This window comes from Spermophilus citellus (genome assembly GCF_964194105.1).
Source record: "Spermophilus citellus genome assembly, contig: SCAFFOLD_91, whole genome shotgun sequence".
Lineage (NCBI taxonomy): Eukaryota > Metazoa > Chordata > Mammalia > Rodentia > Sciuridae > Spermophilus > Spermophilus citellus.
Window position 1 is genome coordinate 151,234 of NW_027673011.1, and position 12,715 is coordinate 163,948.

At 32.0% G+C, this 12,715-nt stretch overlaps 1 protein-coding gene across 1 annotated transcript in view; it reads left to right on the forward strand.

The window, feature by feature from the left end:
- The window catches only part of LOC308640249 (putative methyltransferase-like protein 25), a 98,650-nt gene that overhangs the window by 7,277 nt on the left and 78,658 nt on the right, over positions 1–12,715 (forward strand). The window contains 4 exon segments of the mRNA XM_081312220.1: positions 1,189–1,353; positions 3,905–4,011; positions 7,593–8,192; positions 9,934–10,081. Coding sequence (XP_081168346.1) covers positions 1,189–1,353; positions 3,905–4,011; positions 7,593–8,192; positions 9,934–10,081 — 1,020 coding nt within the window.

The window sequence follows — 12,715 nt, forward strand, 5'->3', positions numbered from 1 at the left end:
GCAATGTAGTTGACTTTTCATCCTGTATTTCCATTGGTGTATACATATCCATTATAGTTTGACAATACTGCTTACCTTGACATAGTCACTCAGGGACTCAGATTGAGATGAGTTCCATCTTCACAAATCACAGAGCTAGGGAAAGTTCTTCCCATATTCTTAAATCTTCTGCCTAAAAATGGTCTAGTTTACCTAAGCAAGATGTTGCTATACCTGAGTTTAATAGGGTATTTATACATACTCCTACCCAGAGGGGCACTGATGTTTGTAAACAGTATACCACTTTCCCATACTATTTTGAATTTGTGAGCCTTTAGAAACTGTCAACAGTTACTATACTAAGAAAATGTGTGGTTAAAAACTGACCACGAGGAAAAATGAACTGTTTTACCAGATCATAACTTAATTAGTTTTAGAATTATCAGACTGACAACACCTTCAGCAATACATATAGACCCCCACCACCTGCCCATGTGTGTGCAGGCACACACACACAACACACACACACAAGTAAGTCTATATGGTCCAAATGACAGAGGAACTGTTTTATAGTAACCATTATACCACTGGGGTTATTACCATTGTTCTGTAGGCAGTATGGATAGTAAGGTAATAGTGTTATAAAGGGTTGAACTGAAAATGCACAGTTATAGATCAGACAGGATTATTCCATTAATTAAGTAACTATTTTACTGTTAAGATTTAAGTCTTTCTTTTATTAGCTCTTGAAACGAGCCAAAATTTGATTTGATATTTAAACATATAATTGAGTAAAATGTTAAAACAGGGTGCTACGTGCAAGGCCCTGGGTTCGATCCACAGCACCACATTAAAAAAAATAATAATAATAAAGTTATTGTGTCCAACTACAACTACAAAAAAATTTAAAAACACAGTCTTTGATGCTGAGGTAGGAACCAGTTTTAATACTTATTATTATCTAAATAATAAAATAATGAATTACAGACCTTATTTATTGTCTACAAATAGCTATAGTTTAAATAACAGATACAAATGGAACTTTTAGAGATACTGCCAAAATTCACACTAAAACAAAAATATTGTAATTTGCTATAAAATTCCAACATTCATTTATTATTTTAAAATCTCATACTGATTAGTTTTTAGTTATTTAATTATTACTAATGTTTTTGTTTTTGTTTTTGTTCTCCTATCATGATTTTTTAGGTGTTAGTGATTTTCCAAAAGCATTTTGTGAAACTTCTCAGAAGCTAGTGAGTGTGGAAGCCTTTGCTCTGGCTGCAAAATATTATTCTGTTCAAAACTTGGGAATGTGTACTCCTTTTGAACAGTTGCTTGTAGCTCTTCAAGGAAATAAAAAACAGAGGACTGGTATGTGTGTTTATGTGTATACATGTATGTGTTTTAGATACTTAGAAGATATATGCTATCTTTCCAACATATTCTTATTGTTAGACCTTATAAGTCATGATAAATTATCTTATACCTAGAAGAATTGATTTTCTTTTATACCATATTAAACAGAATAACTTATAGATCTCTGAATTTTGTTCTTACTTTAGCCTCTGGCTATCTTCAGTTAGTGCCTGCCCTTCAAACATAGATTACAGTGGGATAATACAAATTACAAAATCCTTTTTTTAAATTTTTATTGCTGTGGGCTACTGGTTGCTATGGCTGGTTCTTTAGGAAGAGGTGGGAGAAATGCACAGTGTGGTTGGGGGTATGAGGGAGAAACCTGAGTGTGAGAAAGTAGGGACGGCACAAGTGAAAAAACAAATGGCAACATAGTAGATTAAAACTCAGTTGATTCAATAATTTTATTAAATGTGAATGACTTATATGTTCCTATTCGGATAGAGAAAAGAAGACTGATTTTTTTTTTAAACACAGTCTTTAGGGGCTGGGGTTATGGCTCAGTGGTAGAGTGCTTGCTTTGAACATTCAAGGCCCTGGGTTCGATCCTCAGCACCACATAAAAATAATAAATAAATAAATAATAAAATTATTGTGTCCAAGTATAACTACAAAAATAAAAAAAATTAAGAACAGTCTTTGATGTTGAGGTAGGAGCCAGTTTTAATACTTATTATTATCTAAATAATAAAATAATGAATTACAGACCTTATTTACTGTCCACAAAGGTCGGAACTGTTATCTCATTTAATCCTCCTTTCCCCATCATTTTATTTTGAAAAGTTACAAAAAGTTGCAAAAGTAGTACAGTGAACCCTGTATAATTTTCACCTAGATTCACTGTTTGTTAAAATGTCCTCACATTTGTTGTAGTTCTTTACACACACACACATGCATGCACATGCAGCCTTTTATCTGAATCCTTTGAACATAAATTACATATATCGTAACACTTTACCCTCGAGTACTTCAGTATATATCTTGCAAGAAGAAGGACATTTCCTAAACATCTCATAACACATGAACACACTTAGGAATCTAACCTTGCTAGCGTAATACTGTCTAATAAGCAATCTAACATTGCTAGAGTAATACTATCTAATAAGCAATCTGTATTCAAATTTCTCTTAAGTTTCTTAAAAATATTTGTATGGCCAGTTTTTTCCTTAGTATTGAAATCAGTCCAAGCTTATGTATGGTATTTAGTTTTATGTTTAATTCTTTAATCTAGAACAGTTCCTCAGCCTGCCTTTTGTTTTTCCTGACACTGATGCTTTCAATGCATATAGGCTGGGTCTGTTTGATTATTTCCCTATGATTAGATTCAGGTTATACATTTTTTACCTGAAGACTACTGAACATAATCCCTTTCTCATTCATGATACTAGGAGACACATGTAATTTTGTCCCATTACTCATGAAAATAAGTTTGCTTACTTGTTAAAAATGAATCCACTGGAGTTATCATTTGTAAAGGGAGCTTTTTCCCTTTAAATGTAATTCTTTCATTATTTTAATCTTTTTCATTTATCTCTTTAATCATTTTAAGCAAAATTATTTCATAGTTTCTCCTGCAGCAAAACAGAGGGCTTTTTGATAAATCATGGCTCTTGGTAGGGTTATTCCAGTTGCTAAATAAGTTTATCAGCAACGTTGCTATAGAAGCTGTATAGAAGGTCACTGAGCTTTAATCTCAGATGTTGCTGACTGGCAATAACTGAATGGGCTCTGTATCAAGGATAGCACCCTTGGCCCTTCCCTTGATTATAATGGTTAAGGACTGCATTTTGGAACTCAAAGTGAACAAAACTGTTACGCTATCATAATCATCCCAGCACTACATTTCAGTTCCCTACTGCCCAACTCTCACATGTGCGATGATGTTAACTACTTTGTCACATGCTCTTTGGCCACTTTTATAATGTAGAGTATATACCGTAATGCACCATCCTGTGTGATGTTCTGCATTGATATAGAAATATGTATCTTTGATTCTTGGGACAATAGAAAACAACATGCTTGTTGAGTATTTTAAGTGTGCCTAATGCAGCTCAGAAACAATTTGCAATTTTATTTGAATTTTCTAAATGCAAATTTAAATAATCGTGCATGGTTAGTAGCTACTGTACTAGACAGTACAGGTACTTATTGATATATAGAAATTCATTTTGTTTTTGTAGTTGTATGTATTGGAAATATTTTTTCCCATTTTGTTGCTTGCCTTTCCACTCTTAAGTCGTCTCTTAATGAAAAAGTTTCTTTTGTAGTATAGTTTTTCAGTCTTTATCATTAACTGCTTGTATCAAGGGACATTTTTAATGATATGTAGATCTTTATTCAAATTAGATTCATAGCAGCTAAGGAATAGAAATCTATCAGATGCCACAATAGAATTTCTATCTTATTTTCATATTAAATTCCAAAAAAAGAGCATTGACTGATAATTTTAATTCTATTAAATTCTGCTTTAGAAGTGTTATTTCAGTTTTGTTTTATTTTCATTTAGCTGAAAATTTGAAGCCTGTTGAGTTTATGAATATGAAAAAATCTCATGAAGTTCAGGCAATGTCACAGCTGATCTGCAGTATTACTGATTACTATGGAGTAAAGCAGGTAAGAATATTTCCCTGTATTTTTACTAGCCAGGTATGATTGGGCATGCCTATATTCCCAGCAATTCTGGAGACTGAGGCAGGAGGATTGTAAATTTGAGGCATATGCCTGTAATCATGGAAATAGAAGTTGCTGTAGGGCACTTAATCCAATTACTCTCCGGCCTTACCATTTCATAGTGTGCTAGACTGGTTTATACCTGCACTATCACCATTTCTTTCCTGTGGGCTTTCTCCTGCTGCTGTAACAAGTACTGCTCATATATAAGTTCTGGAAATTAATTCCTCTCCTCTATAGCCTTGAACCAATACCTGATGTAACATTCCAGGTGGTATGATATTTTAGTCAGCTTTCTTGCTGCTGTGACTAAGACCTGACAAGAACAATTATAGGAGGAAAAGTTTATTTAGGGGCTTACAGTTTCAGAGGTTTCAGTCCATAGACAGCCAGCTCCATTGTTTCGTACTTGAGGTGAGACAGAACATCATGGTGGAAGAGGGTGGCAGAGAAAAGCACCCAGGAAGCAGAAAGAGAGAGACTCCACTCACCAGGTACAAAATATATACCCCAGAGTAACATCTCCAGTGTCCCACCTCTTCCATCCACACCATACCTGCCTTCATTTATCACTCAATTAATCCCTACCATCAGATTAATTCACTGATTGGGTTAAGGCTCTCATAACCCAATCATTTCATCTCTAAACCTTCTTGCATCATCTCACACATGAGCTTTTAGGGGATACCTAATACTAAACAATAACAGATGATTCTTAGATATGTGCTTTACCCTAGTCCTCAGCTTCTGAGTGGGATTAAACCCAAGTTGCCCTAAAGTATTATGTTATCTTGTTTAAAAAAATACCTTTATTGGGCTGCTATTTTTTCTATTTTTCTCTTTTTTAATTCCCTTCCTGTGTTTTACTACCAAATAGATCACTTTCACTTCAATCTTTGTTGACAGATCTGCCTCTGGGGTAACACAAACAAAAATGAGGGATATTTACTCTATAACTTTATTTATATTTATTTATATCTCTCTGTGTGTGTTATGTTTATTTTTATGTAAAATACTGTGTAATAGTAAATAAATTTAAGTTGATAAACTAGATTTATTTGTATTTATAAAGTACATACAAAATATGTTTAAATAGCTTAATGTACCATGTTAGGCCTTTTTTAAGAAAACTTTTTTATAGTGGTGAAAATTATATCTAGTGAATGAAACAAATCTAAAATTTGTGATTCTGATAAGGTGCAAATTACTACAGATTAGAGTGTCCTTAGCACTAAGCACACTAAGATTTTTCTCTTGAAATCACTTAATGATCTTATTATTTGATTCTCTTAATGTTTACATTTAAATGTATTATGTGTATACTAATTATACTGTTTAAATGGAGATTAAATAAATACGGATTTGGTAGACTGAGGCTGAGATTCTGAAATACTTAACCTTAGCAGTAATCATAGAGAAGTAGAAAAGAAAAAAGAAATTTATTTCTACCTCTTCCATAGCACCACTGGAATGCCCAAAACTTTACTTCTCACACTCATATTACCAAGCCTTCTTGATTTGTATTTCTTAAATATGTGCATCCCTTTGCATAGTTTGCACATGTTCTTGTATTCGTTCATTTAACCAATATTTTCTTTAGCTCCTACCATGTTTCAGAGGCATTGTTTAAAACACTGAACACATAGCAATAAACAAAAAGTACTTTTGCCCTCATGGCATTTATATTTTAATAAGGACAACTAGACAATAAAAAGATTCTAAGTATTTTTTGTTATATATGTTAAAACATTTTCAAGAGGAAAGAAAAGGGGAAGGGAGAGATTAAATTCAGAAGATAAGGCAAGTAAGACCTCTTTGTAAGGATAAAATGAGTTAATACCTCTTTTAGAAGATACTGAAACTTCAAAATATCTGAAGGAAAGGGTTTTCAAATGAAGTGAATGTGTTTGGTGGCACTGAAGTGGGAATGTCGTGAACTGCTTAGTTCTCGGAATAGCCAGGAAGCCAAATAGACACCAATGGAGTGAATAAGAGAAAAATAACAGCTGAGGTTGGAGTGGGAAAGGGAAGATTATGAAGTTATAGATTTTTTGAGGCCTTTGTGATCATCATTTGGCCTTTTTATTCTGAATGAGAAGAAAGCCATTGCAGCCACTGGATCTTTTTTTTCTTCTGTGTCATTTTATGAAGAAAATAGATTGACTGTCTTTGATTCTCTACTTCACTGTTTTTAGACATGTAAACTGATTCCTTTAAGAAACTAGCTCCTATTTAAGTAGATGCTTCCAGAGTTAAAGCAAACAATTTAGGCTGGGCACAGTGGAGCAAGCCTGTAATCCTTTTTATTTCACTTTTTATTAATCTTTGTGTTTGATGTGTGACAGGAAAAGTTCATTTTTTTTCCTGTCACACATTCAATTTTACCTACAAGTTTTTGAAAAGACTATCATCTTTTCCTTAGGCAGTTGGCAAAAATCAGTAGTCTATTTAGTCTATTTTAATCTATTTCCAGACTTTTTTTCTATTGATTTTATATGTCCATTTTATATCATTACTAAACTCTTTTGATTAGTGTAGTTTTACATTAATTCTTGAATCAGTAATATTATTTGACCTATTCTTTTTCAAAATCATTTTTGTTATTCTAGGAACTTTCTCTTTCCATATAAATTGTAATAGCTGCTCATGATTTTCCTTAAAAAGCCCTTCTAGTATTTTTATTAGGATTATGTTGAATCTTTAAGTCAACTTAAAGAGAATTTCCATCTCAGCATTTGGCTTGTTATTTCGTGAATATGATATATCTTTTTATTTAGACTTTCTAAGTTTTTGTTTTGTTTTGTTTTGTATACCAGGGATTCAACTCAGGGGCACTTGAACCCTAAGCCACACCCTCAGCCCTATTTGTATTTTATTTAAAGACAGGTCTCATTGAGTTGCATAGCTTCTCCTCATTGCTGAGGCTGGCTTTGAAATCTGGATCTTCCTGCCTCAGCCTCCCTAGCCAGTGGGATTATAGGTGTGCACCACCATGCCTGGCTAGAATTTCTAAGTTTTTTATGGGATTTTACAGTTTTCAGTCTGTGGGTCTTATATGTCCTTTGTTAGTTTATTCCCGGATATTCTATTGTTATACTGTCTTAATTCAAATGTTTTAAAATTTGCCTTGAAACTATTTATTACTACTCTATTATATATGTTCTGATGGTTCATTATTTATTTCCATTGCCTTTTGTATCCTAACATGTTGCTAAATTCACCTACTATTTCTGTTAGTTTTTTCTATTCAGAGATTTGCTTTGGATACAGTCATGTCATCTTTGAATAAAGATATTTTTCTTCTTCCAACATTTATGTTTTACTTATTTTTCTTGGTTTATTATGCTAACTAAAACTTATAGGAAAATGTTTAATAAAAATGGTTTTTTAAAAGAAAAATAGCAAATGCAACAGGCTGTGTAAATATATAATTCATTTGTTTACTTGCTTTAAAAAATATCTAGAATGCTTTCTATTATAAACTGACTAAAATTACTTAATTCATTCAATTTTTCTTACTTTAGGTTATTGACCTGGGTTCTGGGAAAGGCTATTTAAGCTCCTTTTTGTCCCTGAAGTATGGCTTAAAAGTTTATGGAATTGATTCTTCAAATACCAATACTCATGGGGCTAAGGAGAGAAACAGGAAATTGAAGAAACATTGGAAACACTATCATACTCAATCAAGAGTAGATGTGAATGGAGTGGCCTTAAAAATGGCAAAAGAAAGGAAAGTGCAAAATGAAATTAAGTATAATGCAAACGTTGAAGAAACATATAATAACAGTTCTGCAAATCAAGAAAAAATGTCTCCCTCAGATTATTTGCCAGATTTTTCAGGCTCTGTAATTTCTGACATCAGAAAACAAATGGAAAACCTACACGCTCAACCACATGGAGAAGATAATTTGTGTTTTGAAAATTCCTTTTCTCTGATAGACTTTTTACCTATCAATGCTGTAGAGACAAACTCTTCATCTCAAATACTCAACAGAGAAATTTCTGAAGCAAATAAAGAGAGAAGAAAATTGGCATCAAAGTCAAACGAATCAAATATATATTCACCGTTAACCTCTTTTATCACTGCTGATTCTGAACTACATGACATTATTAAAGATCTGGAGGTGATTTGACTTATAAATTCTTTTATTTGATTTACAAAAATGCTGTAAACAGAATTTAATTTTAATAGCTTATTAATGTAATTTTACATTTTACATTAATTTTAATCTGATTACATTTTTCTAAAAGACCAAGAAAATAAAACCCTAACTTTCAGCTGTTATTATTATACTTTCAGCTGTTAAAATCTGCCAAGAACACATTCCAGAACAGAGTACCCTCTTCTAATTTCAGTTTTAGTAAGCTAAGTCTCTATCTCCAACTTGGGTATTGTTTAAATTCTAATAGAAGAAAAGTCTTATGTGTTTTTATAAGATTTATGTTTAATTGACACAAAAATTTTACATGTTTATGGAGTACAATGTACATATGTATACATGGTATAATGATCAAATCTTGCAAATTAGCATATGTATCACCTTCAACACTTGCATTTCTTTGAGATAAAATGCGTAAAGTAAAGAAGTATCTAGAACAAAATTATGTTTAATGTTAGACTTGGTGATCAAATATGTGATTTCTTTTGAGTAAAAATAACTTCTGGATATTCTTGCAGGTTTGAATGATATAAAGAAGAATGATTTAAAGAAGCTTCTAATGATCATTTGGCTTAACTCCTTTCAAAACAAGATAGCTTTTACTATTGTGTTATTTTACCTTGTTAAAGTTTTTAGAAATTCTTCGCCAAAGGAGGAAACAAAAGATATCAGAATTGTTCATAAATTTAAATCCTGTTTTGGTAACTGACTAGAGTTTTGCCATTTTTAAAAAAGTGAAATTTTTCTTTTCCAATATATTTTTGAAAAACACCAATGAAAGGAACCTAGTTAATCCTCATGAATTGTTTTTATTTTATATATGAATCCAATTATTAGGTTTGTTCTTCAGGTTAAATGACCCCACTAATTTAACCCAACTTTAGAATTTTTAGTGAGTATTGTCATTTTTTTCAAGTTTCTCCAAATCTATTTGAAAATAGACAATAAAAATGCTCAGAAGAATTATTTAAAATAAAATACAAGACTATTTCTTGGATCCTGTAATAAATCAATTTAATAACCCAAATTAACCAATCTTCCTATTATCCCTCCCCTGACAAACAATACTTAAATATTTTACTATTAGAATAGAGTTTTATTTATGTGTCTTTGTCTCCTCTAGCTGCTAGCTGCTAATAATAAGTCTATATGATAAATACAGTAAACAGTGAGATTAAATGTTATTGTTATTTTCTTTAATGAGAGTTCAGCTAAGCTTAAAGAGAGAAATGTATAACTGTTATTCACTTCCTTAATTAACAATAAACCTTTCCTGACTGAATTTTTTTATTTATAATAATGTAGCATGGAAAAACTTATCCAAACTATCTAATTAACAAGAAAAGCAAAATGATTATAATATCCCTTCAAAAAAAGTGTTTCAACTTGGTTGTAAAGGAGGTCAGAGAAATACAAATGGATAAATAACCCAAAACACTCTCTAAGTAAAATACAAAATAGGGCTGGAGTTGTGGTTCAGTAGTCAAGTGGCCCTGAGTTCAGTCCCTGATACAAAAAAAAAAAAAAAAAAAAGAAAGACACTGAAAGAAACTCAAAAGTCATTTTAAGAGATCACAGCCTTAAAAAAAAGTATAAAAATTACTTATTATAAAGCTTTGCATATTCAAATGGATCTTTAAAATCTTAACTTGAATTGTTTTTAACCCTCCGTTTAATTGCCAAAACTTATTTTTCTTCTTTGAAGGAATGTTTAATGGTGGGTCTACATACTTGTGGTGATCTTGCTTCAAATACTCTGCGAATATTTGCTTCCAATTCAGAAATCAAGGGAGTTTGCAGTGTGGGTTGTTGCTACCACCTCTTATCTGAAGAGTTTGAAAATGAGCATAAAGGTACAAAGTTCTCCATCATAACTTTTTAATTATTTGAGTAAAAAGGGCTGTTTTTTATTTCACACACTTTTTTCTTTTTGCCATTGTTGTAATTTGAATTAATATTTAAGATAACATCTGATTTCCTTGCAAATTTAATATTATGGTATATTTGATACTTGATGCAGCATCACTTATATATTTCAGTATGGTTTATTTGCTCATAAAATGGTCTAATTAGTCCTGAAAGCTCTGAAAATATTTGAAAATTTTATGTGATACATATTTTAGAGAACTTCTGTTTAAAATTCTTGTGAGGTATGCATTTACTGAGACATTAAAGCTAAGTTATTTTGTCATGAATAGTGTTTCAAGGTTTGCTTTCATTTCCATAGCCTTCTCCATTTCCAAACGAATATTGATATTTCTAAAATAAAATAATAGTTGAAGAGTTAGCCCACCAAGATTTTAGAAAACTACAAGACTGCTTGCATTAAAATAATTGTACTCAAATTATGCTCCCTGGATTTATATGCCTGCAGAGCAAAGTACAAAATAGGTTGGGGAATTTGAAGCGCCTCATAGCCCTTCATCCAGAGTTCCTGATGGGTACATTTTATATGTTAAATTTCTCCATAAAATATGTGTTCAGAACTGAAGCTTCAGATTACATGGTTAGTCTATTAATATTAGCAGTTCTCTTTTATATTAGTTAGTTCAATGAATTTTTAGGTCAGAAAGTTGTGTACATAAGGATATTATTTATTCTTATTCTTAATATTAAAACCCAGTTGAATGTGAAATTTTCATTTAGTCAGGTCCAAGAGGTTAAAGTAATAATTATAGAAGTCTATTGAAGTGAGACTAAGTGAAACCATCTTTGGAAGTGGCAGAATGTTTTATGAAATAGAGTTAATTGAATTAGAATTACTTTGTCCAGGTTTTGAAAAGTATCTTATAGGAAAGATGCCTAAAAGTAAAATTATGAATACAAAGAGATAGAATGAAAGGAAAAACAATTGGCAAAAAGTTAGCTATTACTTAATTTATATGGAAAATATATGAGTGCTAAGCTAAGTACAAAAATATTCAATGTGAATATTAGAGGAAAAAAGTAAAAATAGAATAAGAAAATGTTTCTATTAAATTATATACTCTGATACCTTACAGTATTTTTATGTATCTTTCCTACAGGAAATAAAGGAGAAAATCTTGAATGAAATCACAGTTCTATAGCTTTTTAAATATTAAATGTGTAATAGTTTTCTTAATCAGTAATATTAAACAACTCTAGATAGATAAGCATTGGCTTCTGGAGTATATTATTTGGGTCTTTGTTCATGTGCTTTCTAATCTGTCGTACAATGAAATGCAGTTTAATATTGGCCCAATTTAGAGGCAGAGGTAAATGTTTCTTGTCTCTAAATTCAGAGATACCCTTCTACATTTTAGGGTCTTTAGTTTCAGCTGCCTGCTTCCTTCTTTCAGTTCATCATTATTGCTCCTAAGGATGCCTTCTTCCAAGATGCCGTTCTCTGCTCTTCAGGCAATATCTTCTTTAAACTGCCATCACTGGTCCTTCTGGACCTTAGCAGCCAGTTGTGTACTTTCAGGTCTCAGACCTAGCCTCAGTACTTCCCCACTAAGAATGAGATCCTCTTTTTTGAGCAATGTACTCCACTCTTGCACACTATTTTCTCCACTGTCCCCACCTTATTTTCCTTTTGGAGTGATTCCCAGAGCCGGTCAAGCTGATCTGAGATGTTTCTTTCCTAACATGTTTAAATCAAAGTTCATTGTGTAGTTGTAGGATATGATAATTTTATTTCTTCTGATATTTGTCAAATATGTAAAGAGTCCAGTTAAGGTAAAAATCACTATTTTATGGCAGCTGGAAAGTATCAGCAGTGGTGCATTTTTCATTGATATCTTGTTGTTCAATCCTATTCATAAAGAGATTGGCAGAAGCTCCTTGCCAGGATTGAAGAAAATTAAGACGTTACTCCTTTGCCAATCTATTTTAAATCACTCTTCAGGTACCTTTTCTAGTAGATTATTGCGTTAAACAGGTAAGAAGTATTCATTGGCCATATATTCTAATTAAAATGAATTTAAATAGGACAGGTTAGATAAAGAGTTCCTTTGAAGAGCCTGAAAGGAAAAAGGAAGGTTGGTATACCCACATATTTTGTCACTTCCATTTCTTTCCTACCAAGGAAAGATGTGATAAATTGATGAGCCTTCAGTGTATAGACACTTAAGTTTATAGATGAGCCTATAGCATATTTATACACTTTTGTGTCTTCCAAACTAAGCGCATTAATCAGTCATGTTTAACTTAAACATGATTGATGTAGATTGTTTGTATGATGGGTATTGAATAGATCATTGAAAATAAGTGACTACAATAGAGCTTTATTCAACTAAAAGTAAAATTATGTAATTTTCAGGAAAATGGATAAACGTAGAGACCATTATGTTAAGTCAAATCAACCAAACTCAGAAGGTCAAGGGTCATTTTGTTTTTTTCTCATATATGGAAGCTAAGAGGAAGAAAGAGAAGAAAGAGGGCAGGTATCTCATGAAAATCATAACAAGATCAATAGAAGAAAGGGACCAGGGGGATGGGAGGCAGGAGGGAGGGAGAAAGTACTG